This window comes from Takifugu rubripes, chromosome 19, assembly GCF_901000725.2.
Source record: "Takifugu rubripes chromosome 19, fTakRub1.2, whole genome shotgun sequence".
In the NCBI taxonomy this organism is placed as follows: domain Eukaryota; kingdom Metazoa; phylum Chordata; class Actinopteri; order Tetraodontiformes; family Tetraodontidae; genus Takifugu; species Takifugu rubripes.
This window is the reverse complement of record NC_042303.1, coordinates 46,119-69,931: the sequence shown is the minus strand read 5'-3', so window position 1 is coordinate 69,931 and position 23,813 is coordinate 46,119. Positions and strand designations below refer to the sequence as shown.

Below are 23,813 nucleotides of genomic sequence, written 5' to 3'. Positions count from 1 at the left end.
ATTTTTATGATCGTGAATTTTTCAATCAAATATCTTCTATTTGATAATGCCCAAAGCTGGATTCGAACTCTCCCTCTGGGGTCTTCAGGCGGTTTCAGTCAGGTTGTCTGTTACAGCAATTGTCAACTGGCCCGCACCGGCCCGGGATCGATTCCCGGCCATGGCACCGATTGCCGGCCATGGCCGATTGCTTTTAAGTTGATTTCATTTATCGGAGTTGAATCTTGTTTGATTTTTTTGAAGGCGTTTCACCTCTCATCCAAGAGCCGTTCTAGGCAGATTTGATGATATGACGCTCATAGGCTATATAGCCTTTTCTTTTTGGGGGGAATGGATTGGAGGCTGCTCCAACATTGACGTTTGGACTGTGACAAAGCAAAATGGACAACCTCCACCAGAATAAATGTTTCAAGAAAATAAGTTTGAGTGTATTAACTTTAAAAGGCCATTTTCTTGCACCTGCTCTCGCTTACGGCCATACCACCCTGAGAACGCCCGATCTCGTCCGATCTCGGAAGCTAAGCAGGGTCGGGCCTGGTTAGTACTTGGATGGGAGACCGCCTGGGAATACCAGGTGCTGTAAGCATTTTGCACTCTTCCACTGGGTCAGCAGAGGCCGCCAGTGTTCCTGATAATTATCCAGCCAGATGTAATTCACTTCTTAAGTACTTCTAACATTGAGATTTAATGTTGCACTATTGTACATCGTTTGAGATTTAATATTTTATGAGTGTGTGTGTGTGTGTGTGTGTGTGTGTGCGTGTGCGTGCGTGCGTCCGTCCATGCGTGCCTGTGTGTGTGTGTCTAAATAAAATTGAATTTCCCACTTTGGTCCACACTATTGTCAATATTTTTGTCTTCAGAAAAAGCCAACTCAAGGCGGCAGATTCTTGAATTGAAAACAATTTCTAAAGAACTCAAGTATCATACTAACAACACTAATATTCCATCTGTTTATCCCCAACTGAATTAACTCCACACCTATCTCATCAGATTATTTGGAACAGAATAAGAAGATAACGTTGCATTTCCCTGATCATATCTGCTACTTGCAATTTAAAATTTGTCAATAAAACTATTCTATGACACAAACTACAGTTTAATAGATGGCTGTGCTCCTAAAAAGAGCAGCATTTGTGGCTCATAAACCTCACAGACACTGCTATGTTCTTTAAACATTTTTATGATCGTGAATTTTTCAATCAAATATCTTCTATTTGATAATGCCCAAAGCTGGATTCGAACTCTCCCTCTGGGGTCTTCAGGCGGTTTCAGTCAGGTTGTCTGTTACAGCAATTGTCAACTGGCCCGCACCGGCCCGGGATCGATTCCCGGCCATGGCACCGATTCCCGGCCATGGCCGATTGCTTTTAAGTTGATTTCATTTATCGGAGTTGAATCTTGTTTGATTTTTTTGAAGGCGTTTCACCTCTCATCCAAGAGCCGTTCTAGGCAGATTTGATGATATGACGCTCATAGGCTATATAGCCTTTTCTTTTTGGGGGGGAATGGATTGGAGGCTGCTCCAACATTGATGTTTGGACGGTGACAAAGCAAAATGGACAACCTCCACCAGAATAAGTGTTTCAAGAAAATAAGTTTGAGTGTATTAACTTCAAAAGGCCATTTTCTTGTACCTGCTCTCGCTTACGGCCATACCACCCTGAGAACGCCCGATCTCGTCCGATCAGGCTTCAGGCTGCAGAAGATGGGGTGCTGCTGTACTGTAGTAAGACTGACGAGTGGAGAGACAGCGACAGCGACATCAGCAGTCTGTCAGACTTCCTGCACTACAGTGGATGGAGGACGGTGATGGTGGAGCACAGGCAGCACACCACCGCAGGAACCCAGCATGCATGGTTGGATGCAGAGCTTAAAGGAGACAGCAGATGTAAGGAGGAACCTGAGGTTCTTAGGAACCCAACACGTGGTGTCGGGCCCACCCTTGATTCAGATCCCTGTGTGGCGCTGCCCAGACTGAGCACAGGCGGAGAGGGAAACACTCCAGTTGGGTCAAAGCCGTCCAAACCGGTCCAGTCAACTCTTGTTGAGCCGCTGTCCGTTGCCTTCATGGGGACTGAGGCATCAGGTGACCATCAGAGGCCGAAGGTAGATCCAAAACCCCAACGCGATGATAAGGGCGGCGAGGAGTTACATGTGTTAACGACGGCTCCGCCTCAGGCCTTCAAAACAACGACCCGCAGCTTCGGCTGCATGTGCGACATTGATGCTGATGACCTTGAGCAAGAGCAGAGCCAGTGTGCAACAGCAGGAGCAACAGATGAGTCCATCCACTGTGCTGCAAACCAGGTTATTAACACCTCCTCGTGGACCAGACCCTGGTTCATTCCAAACACCTCCTCCTGGACCAGACCCTGGTTCATTCCACACACCTCCTCCTGGACCAGACCCTGGATTATTCCACACACCTCCTCCTGGACCAGACCCTGGTTCATTCCAAACACCTCCTCCTGGACCAGACTCTGGTTTATTCCAAACACCTCCACCTGGACCAGACTCTGGTTTATTCCACACACCTCCTCATGGACCAGACCCTGGTTCATTGCAAACACCTCCTCATGGACCAGACAGTGGTTCATTCCAAACACCTCCTCCTGGACCAGACTCTGGTTTATTCCACACACCTCCTCATGGACCAGACGCTGGTTCATTCCAAACACCTCCTCCTGGACCAGACTCTGGTTTATTCCACACACCTCCTCATGGACCAGACGCTGGTTCATTGCAAACACCTCCTCCTGGACCAGACCCTGGTTCATTGCAAACACCTCCTCCTGGACCAGACCCTGGTTCATTCCAAACACCTCCTACTGGACCAGACGCTCCACCAAACGTCTCCCAGCATCTCCACGTCCCACCACAGTCACTGTGCACTGTTAGTAACAATGCGTGGACGTCTCCTGCTTCTGTGGCTGACAGTTGATCATCTCTGGCCAATCTATGATGTTCAGAGTTCTCTTTTCGTGGTCATTTAAATAGATAAATCTAAGTGTACATGCACCATATGTCCAGCAGGTGGCAGTGTTGGTTTTTATAAAGTAGTTCCAGATTTCCTACCGTGCAGGATACTGCAAACAGAAATGATCTGAATTGTCTTCAAAAGATCACAGCTTATATGGGTAGAGATTTCCCTCTACTCATCCCTCTCTGTGTCTTACTCACCATCATTGTTCACCTCTGAAACAAGCCTCCAAAATCAATTTGTCACTTTCCTTTATTCTTTCTTTATTTACACAGCACCATTTTACAGGAATATTATTACAATTATTGTGTTAAAGCCATATTTCAATGTACATTTTTGCATGAAAATATACAAAAATAAAGTTGGATCTGTTATATATCTGCCTCCTTTTGTCTCGCTGTTAGGAAACGGTGTCTGATTTCCTGTTGCGCTTTGCTCGACTTGTGGCTGAAAAGCAGATAAACTCAAAGTGTTTGCTCTGGTCCATGTTGGGGAAGGGAGGGGGGCCTGCGTGGAGCCTCTTGATGAAGTGGACCTCTCTTTGGTTCTGCCTTGTCCTGGAGGCTTTGATGGGCCTCCCTTTCCGACTGAAGGCAACGTACCAGCCTTCAACCTTAGCATTCTGCAGAGCTGTGTAATTGTTTTCCAGCACTATCTCTGAGAAGATGCACTCCCTGCTCCGACCGTTGGGCTGGAACACAGAAAGGTTCTCCATTAATCCATTAACTGTCCCATCTGGACATTACAGACGGGAGACAGCTAAAGACGTGTTTCTGAGCTACAGCAACTAGTGGAGCAGGTAACGGGGCCCCTTTTGAGAACCCCCAAATGTCCCCGTAGCAGCTGTAACGGTACGTTAGTAGTGACGGTACCACCAGCTCAGCTAAAAGGAGGCTACAGGTTCAAACACAGACATGATTTGGTTCTGAATTTTGATAGTTGATCCCACTCCAAACACTGGCTGCCAGTGAGGATGGATGCAGGTTCCATGCCTCTGATGTCTTCACTGACATGAAACAGGTGAACATCAACCCTACTGAAATGTTCAGGTGAGGGGCCTAATGTCAAATGTGCTCATTATCAGTGTTTTCTACAGCAAATGTGTGTGTATGTGTGTGTATGTGTGCGTATGTGAGAGAGAGAATAATTATTATATTGTTATCATTTAAATGCATTTGTATGTTTAGCACCTAAGTGCATGGAGAAGAAACAGTGTTTTTCACCTCTCTAGATTTAGTACACTTGTCCAGAGCACCAGATTTACTGTGAGGTTGTTATCTGAAACCCTAAAAGCATCTTGGGAGAAGGTGAAAATTCCACATGGATAATGAGCTGATGTGAATAAAGGAAGGAGATTTGCAGGGGAGCAGCAGAGCGACGGAGGGTGTTCCAGAGTGAACTGCTGCTCGCTCTCCCTTGCAAGGTACCTGTGTTTGTGTCTTTTGTTGATTCACGCAGGGTTTTGCTGGGTTGCTCTGTTTCAACTCTAATATCCAGCCTGGAAGTAACAAATGCTGGACTAACTTTTCAGCATCATGGTGGGTCAGTAGCTTCCTGATCTTTGTGATGTTCCTCAGGTAAAAAAAGGCACTTCTAGAGACTAATTTAATGTGTGAGTTGAAGGAGAGATTTTGGTCAAAAATTACTTCTAGATTCCTCACAGAGAGACTAGATGTTAATGAGATACCATCTAGAGTGATCATGTGATCTAATCTATCCCTGAGAGGTTCAGGACCAAACACCGTGACCTCAGTTTTTCCTGGGTTAAGGAGGAGGAAATTTGAAGACATCCAGGACTTTATGTCTTTAAGACAGGTCTGAAGCTTCACTAACTTCTCTGTCTCCTCTGCTTTCATGGATAAATAAAGCGTGAGTGTCATCAGCATAACAATGAACATTTATCCCATGCTGCCGAATAATGTTCCCTAAGGGAAGCATGTACAAGGTGAAGAGGATTGGTCCGAGTACAGAACCTTGAGGAACTCCATGGCTAACCCTACTGTATGAGGAGGGAACACCATGGACATGAGCAAACTGGTATCTATCAGATAAATATGATCTAAACCAGTCTAGTGCTGTCCCTTTAATCCCAATCACATGTTCCAGTCTCTGTAACAGGATGCTGTGATCAACTGGATCAAAAGCAGCACTGAGGTCCAGCAGAACCAGCATAGAGACCAGCCCATGATCGGAAGCTATGAGAAGATCATTAGTGACTTTAAGAAGTGCTGTTTCTGTGCTGTGATGAGCTCTAAAGCCTGACTGAAACATCTCAAACAGGCTGTTCCTCTGCAGGTGCTCCAGTAACTGAGTCACCACCACCTTCTCAAGAACTTTAGAGATAAAAAAAAAGGTTGGATATGGAAGGTTGGTTTATCTGCTGGAGGAAACCAACTGACTCAAGTCATGAAATGAAGCCATTTCTGAAGCTGTCATTTATAACGTCCATATGGAAGTCTCCAATGATAATGACTTTGTCCGTTCTAAGGACCAAGTCAGATAAGAAATCAGAGAACTCAGACAGGAACTCTGAATGTGGCCCAGTAGGGGGCCGATATACAACTACAAACAGAAGTGGCTTTTTTGTCTTCCAGTTCAGATGAGTGATGCCAAGAGTCAGGCTTTCAAATGAACTGGATAATTGTGATATTAGTTTCTCCAACTTGTACTTTGGTATTAATTTTAATAAGATTATGGTGATTGACCGCTCCCCTGCTCTGTGCTTGGGGAACTTTTAACCGTGGAACAGAGACTACCTCTATAGTGTTAAATATATTATTGTTGGTGGATGAGGGTTCTAAGGAAGCAGCAGAGAGGTGTGTAAGACTACACCTCTGCATCCTGGTCTGGACCCTGGATTGTCAGGTCACTTTAGGTCTAATAAAATTAGCCAAATTACTAGAAATGAGAGAGGCACCATCCCGTGTGGGACGGACACCGTCTCTCTTGATCAGACCAGGTTTTCCCCAAAAAGTGTTCCAACTGTCTAAAGGCCACCTGGTTATCGGGGCACCACCGTGACAGCGACGACATGCGGCTAAACATCTCCTCGCTGGCCAGATTGGGGAGGGGACCAGAGAATGCAACGGAGTCCCACATCGTTTTTGCGTAGTTACACACCGACTCCAAGTTAATTTTAGTGACCTCCGACTGACGAAGCCGGGTGTCGTTGGCTCCGACGTGAATAATAACTTTACCAAATTTACGTTTACGTCTCGCCAGCAGCCGTAAATTTGCTTCTATGTCGCCCGCTCCGGCCCCCGGAATGCTCTTAACTATGGTCGCTGGAGTCGGCTTCACGTAGCGCAAAACAGAGTCGGTTACCAGGGTCGGTTTCTCAGCGGGTGTGTCGCCGAGTGGGTAAAAGCAGTTAGCCACAGGAAGCGGGTGGTGGGGCACCGTGGGCCTTTGTTTTGGGCTACGCTTCCTGCGAACCGTCTCCCAGCCGCCCTGGCTAGCCGGCTGCTCGGTTGCTGCTGGGGGACCGCTAGCTGAAGCTACGCTAGGCGGCTCCGCAGCAGCTAGCTTCTCCTGGCTACCTGACGCAACTCCAGCTAACTCCAAGCTGCGGAACCGCGTCTCAAGCTCGCTAAGTCTCGCCTCCATAGCCATAAATAAACTACACTTTCTGCACCTATTCCCTTCACTAAGGGAGGCAGAGGAGTAACTAAACATTTCACACGCTGAACAGACAAAGACACCGGGTGGAACAGACGGTGAGGCCATGCTAACGCTAATATCAATATCAATCTTTATTTATATGGCATTTTTCATACGCTAGGTAGCACAAAGTGCCTCACAAAGGATAAAAACAGCAAAGAGAACAAGAGAATCAAGAAAAGGACACACACACATGCATACAACACACTTACACACACAAACAGGCTTAGACAAGTTGAGACATGGCTGGGCACCGAGACCTGAGGCGAATAATCGGCGAAGCCCTGTATTTGTTTCATATGGGTTGTTTCTCACTGTTGTTATCGGGTGACTGGAATGTCCCAAGTGTTCAAATTTTAAGTAAAGTGAATACAACACACCAAGTGTTCAATATTAAGTGAATACAACACACCGTGCACAATGCAACCAACGAACGATTGAGAAGACAGGAAGTGACGCAATACGTTACCAGGAGGAAGTAAAATGGAGACTCAACGGCTAACTCTTGGTTATTGATGTGGCGGTTGGCTCCTGTCCGTCACCTCATGGTTGTGTCTGTTCCCCAGGAAATACAGTGTTTATATTCCCAAATTCTCCATCAAAACGTCATACTCACTGAAGACTGTGTTGACTGAAATGGGGATGGTAGACATGTTTGGTGACAGGGCAGACTTGAGTGGTATTGCAGAGGGGCAACAACTGGCAGTCTCAGAGGTAAAGATGGAAAACAGGAACAGCATCAACAATGAGCACAGATTTCTTTCTGACAATTAATTATGTCTGGTATTTCTTGTAGGTTGTCCATCAAGCTACCCTGGATGTCGATGAGGCTGGAGCCACTGCCGCAGCTGCTACAGGCATCACAATAACACTTCACTCCTATTATTATGTTCCAGTCCTGAAGTTTAATCGTCCCTTCATGGTTATCATCACTGACCACAGCTCAGATAATATCCTCTTCATGGGCAAGATTACCAACCCAAACATCTGATGCACTAAATGCCTGTTTTGCTCAATAAGAATTGCATCACATATAAAGAGCCTTAAAAAAGAAATATTTGCCTTGTAGAGTCTCACTTTATTAGAATGTTTCTGAATCAGCTCTAAAAATAAAATAGGTGGCTGAATAGCACAATTTTAATCTGGTTTGAGACGGGGTCCCGCTATGAGCGGCCGACTACAGACGGGGCTCCCGCTGTGAGCGGCCCACTACAGACGGGGCTCCCGCTAGGAGCGGCCGACTAAAGACAGGACTCCCGCTGTGAGCGGCCCACTACAGACGGGGCTCCCGCTAGGAGCGGCCGACTACAGACGGGGCTCCCGCTAGGAGCGGCCGACTACAGACGGGGCTCCCGCTGTGAGCGGCCCACTACAGACGGGGCTCCCGCTAGGAGCGGCCCACTACAGACGGGGCTCCCGCTGTGAGCGGCCGACTACAGACGGGGCTCCCGCTAGGAGCGGCCGACTACAGACGGGGCTCCCGCTGTGAGCGGCCGACTACAGACGGGGCTCCCGCTAGGAGCGGCCGACTACAGACGGGGCTCCCGCTGTGAGCGGCCCACTACAGACGGGGCTCCCGCTGTGAGCGGCCCACTACAGACGGGGCTCCCGCTGTGAGCGGCCCACTACAGACGGGGCTCCCGCTATGAGCAGCCCACTACAGACGGGGCTCCCGCTATGAGCGGCCGACTACAGACGGGGCTCCCGCTATGAGCGGCCGACTACAGACGGGGCGGCCCACTACAGACGGGGCTCCCGCTATGAGCGGCCCACTACAGACGGGGCTCTCGCTATGAGCAGCCCACTACAGACGGGGCTCCCGCTATGAGCGGCCGACTACAGACGGGGCGGCCCACTACAGACGGGGCTCCCGCTGTGAGCGGCCCACTACAGACGGGGCTCCCGCTGTGAGCGGCCCACTACAGACGGGGCTCCCGCTGTGAGCGGCCGACTACAGACGGGGCTCCCGCTATGAGCGGCCGACTACAGACGGGGCCAGAGTGATGGGCTTTGAGCACGTGATGACTCCTGTGGTGAAGATCAGAAACAGCATCCGCTCCAGAGCGAAACAGCTCAGAACATTCAAGGTTCTGTTGGAGGAGCTGCCAACTGAATATGGTGACCTGCTGCTACACACAGAAATCCGATGGCTCAGCAGGGGACGGATTTTGCTTCCTTTTTTGTCCCTTTTGAGTGAAATAAAAGAGTTCATGCAGTCCAGAGGGGAAGACACCGCGCTGCAATCAGGTCAGATGGTTCAAACAGAGTCCTCAACCCAAAGTCTGATTTAAAAAGATCAAAAGTGGCGTAAATGTCTGGTCCTGACAGGAGAAGGATAACTGGAGCGGCATCGCTCGTACAGTAGACCGACTCTGCCTCTTCCTGGTTACCCCGGTGATGACCTTTGGCACCGTAATCATCTTTCTGAGGGGAATCTGTAACCAACCTCCTCATCTGCCCTTCAAAGGAGCCCCGCATGACTCCAGAGAGGAGAACCCACGCCTGCTGTGATGCACACACACAGCCAGGGCTTTTTCCATCGCCATCGTTTCTCTGGGGGAAATGTTGCATTTCTTTATCTTAATAACAACAAATCTTTAGTTTGTTCTGTAGGAGCTCCATATGTTTAGTGTCAAAGACTTCTTAGATTGTGTTCATTGCTGGCACATGAAGAAAAATGCTTTGATTTTACCAAAGTGACACAAAACCATCTCAACACTGTTTTTTATATCCTCTATATTATTTTGCGTCGTCTGTGTAACTGTTGTGCTTTATTTCTGCTGGCTTCTTTAATGTGATGTAAACCAGCCTGACATAATACCAGTTGAGTACTTTATTTTATGTTGCCAAAAGTTTAAAAACAGCCTGAAAGAATAAGAAATTGTGAAAATTCAGAACTGGAAGCGCGGACTGATACATTTTTAACAGCGGTCCTGCTTCAGCCCTCCGGGGCTTAATAACGAAATACGAAAAATACGAAAATTTTAATTTTGGAAACATTGTTGTCGGTTGTTCGACTTGCCGGCTTTTGCAAAATTGCTAAATACACGCTAGCATGCATGTTTTAAGCTATCGTAGCGGTATGTTTTACCATGCCCGCGCCCTATAATCCGGAGCGCCTGATGTATGTGTTAAATACAGAAATAGCACCCGTAACTGAGGCTGCACCTTTTAATACGGTGCGCCCTTTGGTCGCGAACATACGGTATATAGAACATAGGGCACGTTTGTGCGTGATATCACTCCGCGTCTGCGCAACGACAACAACCTCCAATCTTTAGTATTGCTGCGCCAACTGCTGGTCTTTTGGGCTGAGGATAACGGTGATCTATATGTAGCTATATGTAGCGATAGCGTCATTGGCCTCCACTCCAGCCACTCCTGGTAGTTCCTCAAAAACACTGAGTTTCTAGTGGATGCACAATCTGTGGAAGCCAACATAGAAACTTCTGAAGAGCCAAAGTTCTTGCAACAAAAATATAGTCCCCAATTAGCTTGTTTTGTTATCACACGACCCCGTCCCCATTATCTTAAGAGAATATAAAAGAATGAGTGGAGACAGAAGAGAGAATGAGACGTTTTTGGCGCGTGTCGCTCTTGATTTAGTGTTTATTTTTGCAGTAAACTTAAAGGAGGCCTTTTCACTTTATGTTTGATTCCATTTAAGCTGATATTCCATTCTTGACATCTTTAAATTTACACTATTTATGGGAGATTTATTTGGTCATTTTGCTTCTTTTTATTTCCTATTTCCCACATTTATTCATAGTTTTTATTAGATTGCAATAAATCCTATAACATTGAACAGACTGACTAAAGTCAAATGACCTGCGGTTCCCACCGATAGCCGTCATTCTGATGGGTTTTTGCTGGCTGCAGCTGAAATATTCCAATGCTCCATGTCACAGAGACAGTAAATACTAAACCCTAAAGATTCTGAAGGCATGATGTAAAATAGTAACGTATAATACAGACATTTGAAGAGACAATTAAGAGAATGTTTCCATGCTTCTAAGAGTGGCCGAGGAGCCATTTAGAACTTTATAAAGATGCATTGTGTGATACCAGGAACTAATTTAACTTCAAGGCGAAGCTGCTTCTGCTTTGTCGACCATCGACTGATCTCCTGAAAGTCAACCAGCGGTTTTTAAAAACTGAATTTTTAACCTATGGACGGAGTAGACGGCAGATGTTTCCACAGATGCTCTTCACCAGTGGTCAGTGAGTGATGCAGCAGATGAGCGGGAGGTGACTGGCTCCAACCAGCCATGTCTCAATGTCTCCAGCCCATAGTGTGGATTCTCTACGAGAGCAGACAGCAGCTTCACTCCTGAATCCTGCAGCTGGTTGTAACTCAGGTCCAGAACCCTCAGATGGGAGGGATTGGACCTCAGCGCCGAGGCCAGAGAGTCACAGCTGATCTCTGATAAGCTGCAGCTCCTTAATCTAAATAAAGAAGGGAAACTTTTATAAGGTTATAAGTGAAACCAGTATTAATCTGAAAGCTTAATCAAAGGCACGATCTGTAAATATTTAATTTAGTTACAGCTTAAAAAATTATAGTAATATGTAATTACCACAATTCCAACGAGAGGTTGGAATTGTGGTAATAAAACTGCAGTTAATCAATCTGAAAAATGCAGGATGAGGTTATACGGTGCAGGTCTGCATGTTATCTGCGTCAGTACTAAACCTACGTTAGTTCTTAGTTGGGTCAGACCTGAATTCACGATATTCCAAGGAATTTTTTTAATGTGGTGCATCACAGCAGTGTTGAGAACAGCCTCACTTCACCATCTTAGCAGCTGGTATATAGGTAGAAAAATGAAGACTGACCCGAGACTCTCCAGTTTACAGTTTGGACTCTCCAGTCCAGAACAGAGCCGCTTCACTCCTGAATCCTGCAACGTGTTGTGGCTCAGGTCCAGAACCTTCAGATGGGAGTGGTTGGACTTCAGAGCTGAGGCCACAGAATCACAGCTGGTCTCTGATAACCTGCAGCCACTTAGGCTAAAATAACAATTATTTTAAAAGAAGACAAATAAAAATCAACGTAGCCAGAGCAAAACACAGCTTACAAGCAACAAACCTCTCGTCCTGCACCGGCTTATCTGCCGTATGTTCCTATTTTGGGTTCTTTCAGGGCGGTTGGACAAGATCTACAGCGTATGTAAAGTGTGTGTAGGTCAAAATACCTTCCAAGTTTGTGAGACTACATTTCTCAATAGCACTCAACTCTTGTCAGGAGTTGGGACAAAGCGACCCACTCCTGATAGCTTGTGGGCGATGCTGCAGCGACCCTGCAATCCCTACACTCTCTGGTGAAACCAAATCAAAGGTTTTAGACACTGCTGGATGCTGGAAGGGTGGCTATAGTCTGGACGCATCGTTCCCCTGACTGCACATTTCTCCAACAATGATTGGCAGCTGGTGTCACTTGTTCTCCAGATGAGAGAAGGAAAGAGAGCCCCCCCACAGTGTGTTTGATTGCCCCACTGCAAGCTCAATGCTGCCAGAAAACATTGCAGGAGCATCAATTCCCCTCAGGTCATCAACAAGGACCTCAGGAAAAGGTGCAGCTGCCACCTACTAGAGACAAGCACACTGAGCTGAGATTCAAAGCCCTCTCCTCCCAAGAGAAGAGCTTGTTTGTTGGAGGCTCTTCTGGGCGATACCTGGTGCCACAGCTCCAGCTCAGCCCGTCTCTGGAGCTGAGGTGGCGCTTAGCAAGTTTCATGGTTCTCCACCACTTCCTCTCGCTGAGGACCTTCTCAGCTGGTGGTTTCTGCTCCACCTTCCAAGTTGAGCAGGTGATACTTCTGCATTCCTGCCACCAGTGTCTCTGCAGAAAGAGTCTTCTCTACTGTTTTATATTATATTGTAGAAAATTAGGATTTTTGTTTGATCTCTTAGATGTTGTTGACTAAGAGCAGGTTTTTCTTTAATAACATAGAGAGATTCGATGAGAAGAGCAAATGTATTATTTTATGAGCTACTTCCACTACTATTATATACACATACTTCCATATTGTCTTAGATTGCAAGCTGCATTTATTGCATCGTTCATAGAAAGTCATATTTGTGAGGAGAAAAACTCAAATAAGGTCATTTTCTTTAATGACCATTACAACAGAAGGAGGCGATGAACAAACAGATTTATATAAAAATGTGTGAAAACTTATGGATGGAAACCTTTTTTAAATGGTTGCATTGTGTAGAATCGGTGTAGAATCAACTTGTTGACTTCTGATTTGGACTCCAATGGAAGTGAGGTGCAACAATTGTGGATGCTGAAAGCTTCAGATCTTCATGAAGATTTCTGTGGTTGGACTGACCTGCTGCCCCTTTAAGAGGGAGGCAGGTTTGGGCTTCTGGCTGGAATGAAGCCACCTCAGATGAGAATGACTGCAGGCTTTCGGTACCAAGGTTTAACAGGGCGCTCACTTCACACTTGGGCTTTTCTCTTTTTTGGGATGGCTTTTCTCAGGAGAGAAGGGGCATGGCACACTGCAGCAGCTTTCTTTTTGGGGTTTGCTAGTTTTCCTTATCTTTAAAAGACAGGAAGAACCATTTTTGATTGGTCTGAACGTTTGGGCGGTTTTGTGGCCAGCCTAAAATAAAACAAGACAAATCTACAACTGATACTTCCTTTCTAGTCATTGATGACCATCCTCACATGGGACAGATTTCCACAACCAATTTAATACTGCAAATCTGTCCTGTGTGGTCTTTTTTCTGAGAACTGTAACACTACGTTTATAACAAAGATCAAACATGGAAACAGTTATTGTCTAACTAGTTACACCTGGGAAAGTACTGGATCATCTCTGACTGACCTGAGAGTCTCCAGCTTACAGAGAGGATCCTGGAGAAAACCACAGAGCAGCTTCACTGCTGGATCCTTCAGCTGGTTCCAACTCAGGTCCAGAACCCTCAGATGGGAGGGATTGGACCTCAGCGCCGAGGCCAGAGAGTCACAGCTGATCTCTGATAAACTGCCATCACTCAGTCTGGAAAAGGAATCATGGCAAGAAATGATCTCTTATTGGAGGAAAAGTCATATTACACTTGCTCAAAATCATTATTTCATTTTATTTAATTATTTAATCAGGGCCCTTGGAGTCAGGAGAGCTCTGGCCCCCCACTGATAAACTGGGATATTACAGCAACAACATAGTTAAAAAGTATCTATAAAATTAACTTTCAATGGCTCATTTATATTCATACTACACTTCTCTTCTCCAAAAGTCAGTGGAGTTTATCTTGAAGCCTTTCATTGTTTAGTTGTTATGTCGAAGATAAAAGGAAGCTGACCTGAGGGTCTCCAGCTTACAGAGAGGATCCTGGCGAAAACCACAGAGCAGCTTCACTCCTGAATCCTTCAGCTGGTTCCAACTCAGGTCCAGAACCCTCAGATGGGAGGGATTGGACCTCAGGGCCGAGGCCAGAGAGTCACAGCTGATCTCTGATAACCTGCAGTTCACCAGCCTGGAAAAGGAATAAATGGGCAAATAAAAACACATTTCTAAATCTGAAAATGAAGAGAAAAGCAGAAAATGTAAAGAAATTTAGAAAAGACCAACAGAGGCCTCCTGACCTGAGCGTCTCCAGTCTGCAGTTTGGATGCATCATTGCAGAAGACAGTAACTTTACTCTGGCATCTGTCAGGCTTTGGTTCCAGCTTAAGCTCAGCTCCCGTAGATGAGAAGGGTTTGACGTCATTGCTGAGGCCACAACTTTCCAATCACTCTTTGAAAGAAAACTACCAGACAGTCTGTTGTGTATGGAACAAAAATAGTGAGTCAAACTTTGGGATTTCTCATCAACTTATCTGAGAATCTACCTCAACACAAATGTAGCTCATTTCCTGGAAAAGCTAAATTCAACACCGTAGAGCAACAGTTTGAACGACCATCAGATCTGAAATGCAACTGAATTATTCTCAACATTTGTCTTATTTTAGAACAGCTCATAATTACTCAATATTTAAAGTGATTATAGCAAATGGTTTAAAGAAACGTGCATCTTTTTATCTGTCTATCGGCTCTTTGGATATTTTGCATTTCATCCAATTTGTACGATGGTGCGTCAAGTCTTAATTCAGCGATCCGATCGATGACATCAGAGTCTCTGGTTGCATCGATTGCCCTCAGCTTCTGTTCTATCTGCCTGTTTCCCTTCAAATCATTTTCACTGCACCTTTTGTTGCTAGTGATGAAGTTGCCACCTAACGGGTGTGGAAAGGCTCAAACAACTTTGTGGGTCACATAAAGGCTTCAAACGGAACCGCCACAAAGACCTAAAACACCCATTTAAACCAACGAGGCCGGCTGTTTTTACGTTGAACAAATGAAGCAAAATAGTCACGTGTCATTAGTTAAAATGTGTTTTTCTGTCGTTTGAATACGATGTATACAAACAAACAAAAGTGATTTAATGACATGACAGTCATTTCATGATAGTCAGTTAACTTGTGGCTCCTATTATTCCTGCCTTATGTTGGTTTGTCTGGATTGACCTTTGAACTTATATCCAGCCAGTGTTGAACATTTCTGGATGAATTGTTGTTTTTTAATTTATGGACGCTGCAATGGAGATAAAGAATTGAAGGAATGACCACTGGAGGGGGTATTGCTACCTGACACGATCCACTCGCTTGATTTAAACGCCGATGTCCGGCCCCAAAAATCTTTACTTACTCGGCCTTCCTGCAGTTCCTCACAGCTGGAATCAGGCGACGTCGTCCCTCATCTGAGGTGTTGTACTGCTGCAGGTTCAGCTCATCCAGAACCTCCTCTGACATCTGCAGCAGGTAGGCCAGAGCTGAACAGTGGATCTCTGACAGTTCCCTCCATGATTTCTTCCCTGACTTCAGGAACTGTTGGATCTCCTGATGGACTGACTGATCCTTTATCTCCATCAGACAGTGGAAGATGTTGATGCTTCTGTCTGGGGAGATTCCATCACTGTTCTCCTCCTTCAGGTTGTTGAGGACCTTCTGGATGGTTTCTGGATGGTTCTCCGTCTGATCCAACAGTCCACCCAAGATCCTCTGATTGGACTCCAGAGAGAGACCATGAAGGAAGCGAACAAACAAGTCCAGGTGGCCATTTTCACTTTTGAGAGATTTCATTAGTGCTCTCCTGAGGAAGTCATCAAGAGATGTGATTGGTTCAGAATATTCTAGGAACTGATTTATAACCGCTGTGTCTTTCCTGGTGTAACGGTGGAACATGTAGACGGCAGCCAGAAACTCCTGAATGCTCAGATGAACAAAGCAGTAGACTGATTTCTGGAAGATCACACTCTCTCTCTTGAAGATCTCTGTACAAACTCCTGAGTACACCGACACCTCGGAGACGTCCAGTCCACATCGTTCCAGGTCTTCTGAGTAGAACATGATGTTTCCTTTCTCCAGATGTTCAAACGCCAGCCGACCCAACTTCAGAAGGAGTTCTTTATCAGCCTCAGTCAGTTTCCCTGGTCTCTGCTTTCCTCCATACTTCTGCTTCTTCCTCTTTATCTGAACCCTCAGGAAGTGTGAGTAGAGGTCAGTCAGGGTTTTGGGCAGCTCTCCTCTCTGGTCTCTGGTCATCATGTCCTCCAGAACTATAGCAGTGATCCAGCAGAAAACTGGGATCAGACACATGATGTGGAGGCTCCTGGAGGCCTTGATGTGTGAGATGATTCTCTTGGACAGATCTTCATCACTGAACCTCCTCCTGAAGTACTCCTCCTTCTGGGAGTCAGTGAAGCCTCGTACTTCTGTGATCCTGTCAACACACGAGGGAGGAATCTGATAGGCTGCTGCAGGTCTGGAGGTGATCCAGATGAGAGCTGAGGGAAGCAGGTTCCCCTGGATGAGGTTCACCAGGAGCACGCCAACGGATGATACTTGTGTGACATCAGAGATGACCTGATGCTTGTTGAAACCCAGTGAAAATCTGCTTTCATCCAGGCCATCAAAGATGAACAGAAGTTTCCAGACAGTCTTCAGATCCACCTTCAGATCTTCTGCTCTGATCTTCTGTAATGTTGGATGGAAAACATGAAGCAGTGAGAGAAGACTGTGCTGCTCATCTCTGATCAAGTTCAGCTCCCTGCATGAGAGCGGAAGCACCAGACTGATGTCTTGGTTCTCCAAACCTTCTGCCCAGTCCAGACTGAACTTCTGCACTGAGAAGGTTTTTCCAACGCCGGCGACACCGTTGGTCAGAACCACTCTGATGTGTCTCTGTTGCTCAGATAAGACTTTGAAGATGTCCTGGCACTTGATTGGAGTGTCCTGGATGTTCTTCTTGGAGGTTCTCTCAAGCTGTCTCACCTCATGTTGTGTGTCCACCTCCTCACTTTGTCCCTCAGTGATGTAGAGCTCAGTGTAGATCTTGTTCAGCAGGGTTCCACTTCCTGCTTCATGAGTTCCTTCAGTCACATGTTCACATCTTCTCTTCAGACTCATCTTATGACCTTCTATCACCTCCTGCAGATCACCTCCTGAACATAAGTAAACCAATGATTTCCATCTATAATAAATCATCAACACAACTACAAATTCATGACATCACAAATTAAATCTCATATTGAACAGTTTTACTTTGTTTGGGCTTCATTTCAGCATCTCCAGATCTGCTTCCAGATTGTGAACAAGAGGACTCTCCTGGTGGAGCTGACTGGTCCCAGTTTGATAGGATGTGTTCCCCCCTCTCACTATGAAACACATCTCTATTAGTCCTTTGATTTATAGGATGAAAGAACCTGATCAAGACTCAATATTGTTCCAGCATTTATGTCTGAATTCATCTTTCAGTTTAAACCTGATTCTTGTTTCTAATCAACAATATTCACATTAAGTCTGTAACTATATGACTGTCTGAGGTTTAAGTATTAAACATCTCCAATAATAAACTCACAACCTGCTGCTGTTAATGTGACTAACAGCTGCCACACAAACACATCATCACTCTTTAGTTTTCTTACATTTCCTCTGAACTTCTGAAGTCTATTATTGTACCTTTGGACTGGTCACTCTTCAGGAACACACAGCTGGGCACTGTGGACTCTGCTCTGTCCTCGTCCATCCTGAGGAAACATCAGAAATAGTGATGAGACTGTGATGAAGGTAAATAATCTGTAGAGGTTGGAGTTAAATAATCCCAATTCACTGCATTTTTATCAAACAGGAACATTTCTAATCCATTCTGGATAACAACTGAATCAATAAATCAATGATGTCTCTGTATAATTTTCATGTTTTCAGAGTTTAAGCTGCTTTTTTTAACTGTTCCCTGCAGTGAGAAAAGAACTGGCACCTTTTCCAGCCCCTCATCCTGCAGCACTGAATGTGCTCTAAAGTTCTTTCCAGAGCAAACGTCTCTGCACTTGCAGCAACATGTTGTAGTCATGGATCCGTGAGGAGAACCGGATACAGGAAACGCCCCCACTTTGATCCCAAAACCCAACTGGTGGCCAACGGTGGTCCTGCAACGACGGGGACGCTGGTCCATCGGGCCCACAACACTGGTTTTCCACAGGCCAACATGGTGAAAGGACTGTCTTCAGCTCAGCCACTAAATTATCTGGTGCTACATAAACATGCTAGTCAGGACTTTTTAACTTCCCTCCTTTGTTCCCCTCTTCAATTATTTCTATAATCCAAGTCCTCAAAGATCACTGCTCTATTTAAAATAGATGAAAGAAATGACACCCACTCCTGCATTTCTTTCACAGGGGTTCCACAACATAGAACAATAAACCACTGGGAGAAAACGTGCAACATGAACCCAAAATCCTGTTGGTGTCCTGTGATCCTGTATTGATTTAGTTATTTAGTTTATTGTCTTAAATTGGTCCAGCTGAGAGATGCTAACTTGCACAAGATTAGATGTTGTTTGACAGGTAATATCAAAATATCCAGCTGTGACCTGGACGGTTGAACAACTCTAATAACTCTAAGAGCTTTTCACCTGTCACAAAAAAGTTTTAAAATGTTGTTAATACCTGTTAAGACTCTCTAACAACGTTAACAGCATAATACTTGTCTGAACAGAATACTTTCACTTTTACAACCCAATCAACAGCTTCATGGCGTATATATTACTACCATAAAAGCGTTCTTGGAGGGTTCAAACTTATTTTAGGATCAGTAGCAAAGAGCAAAAAAATAAACTAAACTTCACTTAGAAAGACTATTCAACTATAACTAAAGCCAGACTATAAGAAAGTTAAATAAGACCTTTTCATTTATAATGTATAACGATGTTTTGTGCTAAAACTAAATATGAAGTCTAGTTGAATCAAATCTTGATTTTATCTCCAAACACAACTGTCAGTTCTTTTCAATAATACTCTTCGTTTCCACTCACCTTGTCGGTCTTCAGTCTTCCTGCTTAGTCTGAAAGGAATACTTTGAAAAACTGGTTTGTTGGGTTCCCAGTTTCTGGGACCGTTGTTGCTGGTGTCTACCTGCAGGGGGCGTGGAGGAGCCGCTCATCAGCCACAGTGGCCCCGCAGACACACGCACCTGCGGTCTTTCTTCAATCTCCCGTTAGATTTAAGGACAGAACTCCCGTCTGCCAGCGGCGGAGGGTTTTCGGCCTCATCGCCAAACCCTGACTTCTGTGGCTTGACTATTTTTGAGAGTTTTCCGAGCGGACTTGTTTTGGACTCTCTCGAGGTCTCTCCGCCTCTCTGTGAACGCGGACCGAACTGTTCTTGTTCACTTTAAAATAAAGACGCTTTTCGGACACCATTCTCCGCCATTATTCAACCTGGTTAAATAAATAAGATTTATGATGCTTGACAGATTTGAAAGACTTGTAAAAGCAGCATATTTCTGCAGCCCTGGAGTCCAGGAGGAGCAGCAGAGGTCAGAATGTGTCAGAGCGCGTTTAACTATTGTCTGCAGTTCCACGCGTGTCCACCGGGTGGCGGTAAAGCATCACATGATATTTCTCCTTTTTGGAACTTCTTCAGCTGCGTTGAGCTTTAAATCTTCACCTGTCGCTCCCTTTAAGCTCTAAACTTTGCGATTCTGTGTGTAGTTTGTTGGTTTGAATATTTATGATGAATTCTGATGAAAATGACTGAAACTGTCAATGACCAATAGAAAGTTCGTCCATTTTTCTATTGTGTCACACATTTTCATTATTTGTCATTTTGGGGTCTAAACTGGACCAGTTCTGTGAGCTGTTTTGCTTTTTCTGTGGACCAGATGTTCCAGGCAGGTTCCATCATCGGACACAGGCGGAGACAGGTCACGTGACAACAGTCAGCCTTTAGTTCTTTATTACAGGAGGATCTGGTTTATATACAGACACGTATCTGCAAAATACTAAAAAGTATATGAACCCAAAGTACTAAAAAGTCTACGTCCACGCACACGCGTGTATTAAGTGTTTATACCCACGTGTGCGTGTACGTGCACACTGTATATTCATCTTATCACTCCCGTCAGAGAAGCACGACCACAGTTCTTTTGATACAGATGATTTATTGGCACGACATCACGGTAAACGCCATCACCACCGTCGAACTGTTTAGCACAACACACAATTAAACAGGTTTCACATATACAACACGTACAAATGCAACATAAGAAAAACAGATTACCTCGCTGGCTGCACCCCTGAGGGAATGAGTCCACCATGAGCAAAGAAAAACGTCTTAAAAAGAATGTCTTCTGCAACTTCCTCTTCTTGCAGTATTACCTCAAATAAAAGTTCGTGGAGTGGAGTACCACATTAAAGGTCCGTCACTAAACAAAGAACAGAAACCACTTCCGCCTGTATGATGTGTTAAATAAAGGAATTAAATATTCATAAAAATAAACAATGTTAAATAAAATATTCTACAGACATAAAATGACAACATAAATGATATTTATGGCAGTTAAACTCCCACCAAATCACAGTTATTGTGATTTCAATACACACTTTACACCAGGGGTGGGGAACCCTTTTCATATCGAGGGCCATTTCAATTTTTATAAAGTCCTCTGAGGGCCATACTATTATGAACACATACCTAGGGATGCAAAAAAAAGACAAAAAAGTCTATAACCACTGTGTTACTAAGTCTCATGATTGCTGCATTTGAGTTTGAATTATTTATTTAGCACACATGCATATAAAATCACCAAAAAATAGAATAAAATGACAAGTAAAATATGTTTTCATGATCATACAAAATAATAAAAAGAGGTGCAGAGTTGAGGCAAGAGACCCGTAAGGGCCTGTTCGAGGCCTCTACTCACAAAAACTGCAATACAACAAGATAATCAAGAAAATAAATGAAGATAGAAAGATAAAGACAATAATAATAACAACTAGAAAGCACTCGGAGAGCGCAGACCTCCGCCAAGCGCAACAATTCCTGGCATATTGTGATTTCCACCATAAATATTAGTCCCACATATACTTTGACTACATATTTAGACTCCTTGACCATAAAAACATACCGTTAGCCACTGGAATCATAACAATATATGTCTTAGTTCAATAGTTATTCACGGAAAAAAATTCACGCTTGAAACAATTTTACTTTGTCCGGCGCGAGCGCCTCAGCGGCGGCTACGAGGCGCGTTCACGAACTCTCCTTCAGCGTGAGGTTTCAGCTTCGTGGCTATTAATTCACTCACCACAAAACTTGCACGCGTAATATTCTCTCTGTCGGCACATGGTCGTGTGAAAGCAGCTTGTTGAGCCTCCAAACTCCGGCGAAGAGCGTTAATTTTATCCAAACTCATCTGTCCTTTCAACTCGTCGAGTTTAGCGTGTTTCGCTAAGCATTTTTCGTCCGTGTCAATCAGTCCAACCCACTACGTACATCACATGCTGTGTTCACTGACCCTGACCTTGACTCGGACATAACATAACCGTCTGTTTTATCTCAGAAAACGGGAAAATATTTCCTCGTTACGAAAGAAATTTCAGGATACGAAAGGCAAAAATACGCTACCACTGCTACTCGCAGCTCGCGGAGTTTAGCGAACGGTCCCACTGTATAAGTGCACATATAAAATATAAAAATCTTATTGCATTGCGGGCCGGTAGAAATGGTCTCGTAGGCCGTATACGGCCCGGAGGCCGGAGGTTCCCCACCCCTGCTTTACACCTTTGCTACAACCTTACGTTTTAACGTAACAAGTGAACTATGACACTTATTCTGCTTCAACCAATACAACAATCTTTTGCACAGGCCGATCAAGATACACTGACTTAGTAGTACGCTTCCCTTGTTTGTCTAAGGTTGAGTCACTGACGAACAGTTTCACTTTTCTAACCTTTCCATCTGCACTGGGATACACTTCTGTCACCCTTGCCAGTTTCCACTGATTTCTTGGAGAACTGTCCTCACAAATGATAACTATGTCATCAACCTTTGTATCTCTCTTATCTGTTTGCCAGATTTGTCTCTGCTGAAGATTAAGGAGATATTCTTTCCTCCACCTAACCCAAAACTCATTTGACAGAAACTGCACCTGTCGCCACCTCTTACGCATATACAGATCCTGCTTCACAAATTGACCAGGAGGGGGATACACTATGCTAGGCTTCATCATGAGAATGTGGTTGGGAGTCAAAGGTTCGACACTTGTGGGATCATTTAAGTGTTCAATTGTTAGAGGTCTGCTGTTTATAACAGCCATCACCTCATACAGAAATGTGCGAAATTAAGCAGAGTCAAGTCTTTTAGCAGATTCATCCAGGATTGCAGCGAGAACACTTCTGATTGTCCTTATTTGTCTTTCCCATACACCTCCCATATGGCTTGATGATGGGGTGTTCATTAGGAACTCACATCCATATCCCTTCATTTGTTCATGGTTCAGATCTTTCATTGCATTCATGAACTCTCTTTTCGCACCTACAAAGTTTGTGCCTTGATCACATCTCAGCTGTCTCACATTCCCACGGATTGCAATGAATGTGCGCAGCGCATTGATGAAAGCATCTGTGGTAAGATCATCCAACATTTCTATATGTACGGCTCTTGAACACATACATGTAAAAAGGAGACCATATTTCTTGAGTTCTTTTCTTGCTTCCTTCATGTAGAATGGTCCAAAGCAATCTAGGCCACAATATGTAAATGGAGGAGTACTTTCCATCCTGTCTTCTTCTCTTTGGATCTTGTGTTTCTTCTGTACTTTCTGCACATCATACAGTTGTGGATGTGTGAGGCAACTGCACTACTGCAGCCTATGATCCATATTCCACTCGATCTTAGTTCATTTACAGTTATGCCTCTTCCTTGATGATGCACCTTTTGGTGGTAATACTTGATAAGTAAAGAAGATACATGGCTTGTCTTAGGCAAAATGACAGGATGCTTGACATGTGGGTGAAGACTAGACCTTGTCAAACGTCCTCCTACCCTGAGCACACCATGGTCATCCAAGAATGGAATTAGCTTGTGTAAGTTGTTTGTTTTATCCTTAGGTCTTACTTCCTTGCATTGCTTTATACCTTTGATCTCAGAGTTGAATGCTTCCTCTTGGACCAGTTTAATAATGAAAAGCTCCGCTTCCTGTCTTTCTTCAATGTTTGTGGTTTCATTAGTCTTAGCTTTGAGACCCTTTCTTTGCTGTACATATCTTTTAAGACAGGCGATGGCTTTCACAGCTCTTCTCCAGTCAGAAAACTTTGATAAACAATCAAGCAAAGTCTTCTCTTCCTTTGCTTTTGTGTTTAGAACCTGAACTTTCTGTAGCTCTGGATCATCATCTCGGATTTCTCCCACCTTGATATTTCCTGCAGGTAGGTCCTGTTTCCATAGAAATTCTGGGCCAGTGAGCCAATTTGAACTGACAAGCTGATGTGCCATCAGGCCCCTTGAAGCGTGATCTGCCGGGTTATCTTCAGATTTCACATACTGCCATTGCTCAGCATCAGTGATGGACTTCTCTGGATTCTGTTTGCGACAAACACTTGAAACCTTTTGGCATCATTGTTTATATATCCAAGAAGGACCTTGGAGTCTGTCCAGAAATATTCTTGAAGACCATCTATATCAAGCTCATTTCTGAGCATGACACTCATCTTTGCTGCTACCACCGCTGCAGACAACTCAAGGCGCGGTATAGTAGTTACTTTGGTGGGAGCAACCCGCGCTTTCGCCATCACTAGCGAGCAATGAACCTCTCCCTCAGCACTAACTGCTCTGAGATAAC

At 44.7% G+C, this 23,813-nt stretch overlaps 1 protein-coding gene, 1 long non-coding RNA gene and 1 other non-coding gene across 3 annotated transcripts; 2 read left to right on the top strand and 1 right to left on the bottom strand.

Annotated features, from left to right (window-relative positions):
* The first annotated feature begins 467 nt into the window (after positions 1-467).
* Positions 468-586, top strand: LOC115247062 (5S ribosomal RNA). The gene has a single exon (XR_003886157.1). It is a non-coding gene; the product is annotated as a 5S ribosomal RNA (ribosomal RNA).
* A 2,643-nt stretch (positions 587-3,229) lies between these two features.
* LOC105419605 (uncharacterized) lies at positions 3,230-7,224 on the bottom strand. The gene is made up of 2 exons (XR_003886121.1): positions 7,113-7,224; positions 3,230-3,674 (listed from the first exon to the last, which is right to left on the bottom strand). It is a non-coding gene; the product is annotated as an uncharacterized lncRNA (long non-coding RNA).
* Positions 7,137-7,778, top strand: LOC115247026 (serine protease inhibitor A3K-like). The gene is made up of 2 exons (XM_029827532.1): positions 7,137-7,357; positions 7,440-7,778. The coding sequence occupies exons 1-2, from the start codon at positions 7,280-7,282 to the stop codon at positions 7,632-7,634; spliced, it is 273 nt and encodes a 90-aa protein (XP_029683392.1). The 5' UTR covers positions 7,137-7,279; the 3' UTR covers positions 7,635-7,778.
* The last annotated feature ends 16,035 nt before the right edge of the window (positions 7,779-23,813 follow it).

What these genes read in the sequence shown, in the direction of transcription:
- LOC115247026 (XM_029827532.1), top strand. Translation starts at nt 7,280, where the DNA reads ATGGGGATGGTAGACATGTTTGGTGACAGGGCAGACTTGAGTGGTATT. An exon ending in AACAACTGGCAGTCTCAGAG is followed by an intron (nt 7,358 to 7,439) that starts GTAAAGATGGAA and finishes TATTTCTTGTAG; the next exon opens with GTTGTCCATCAAGCTACCCT.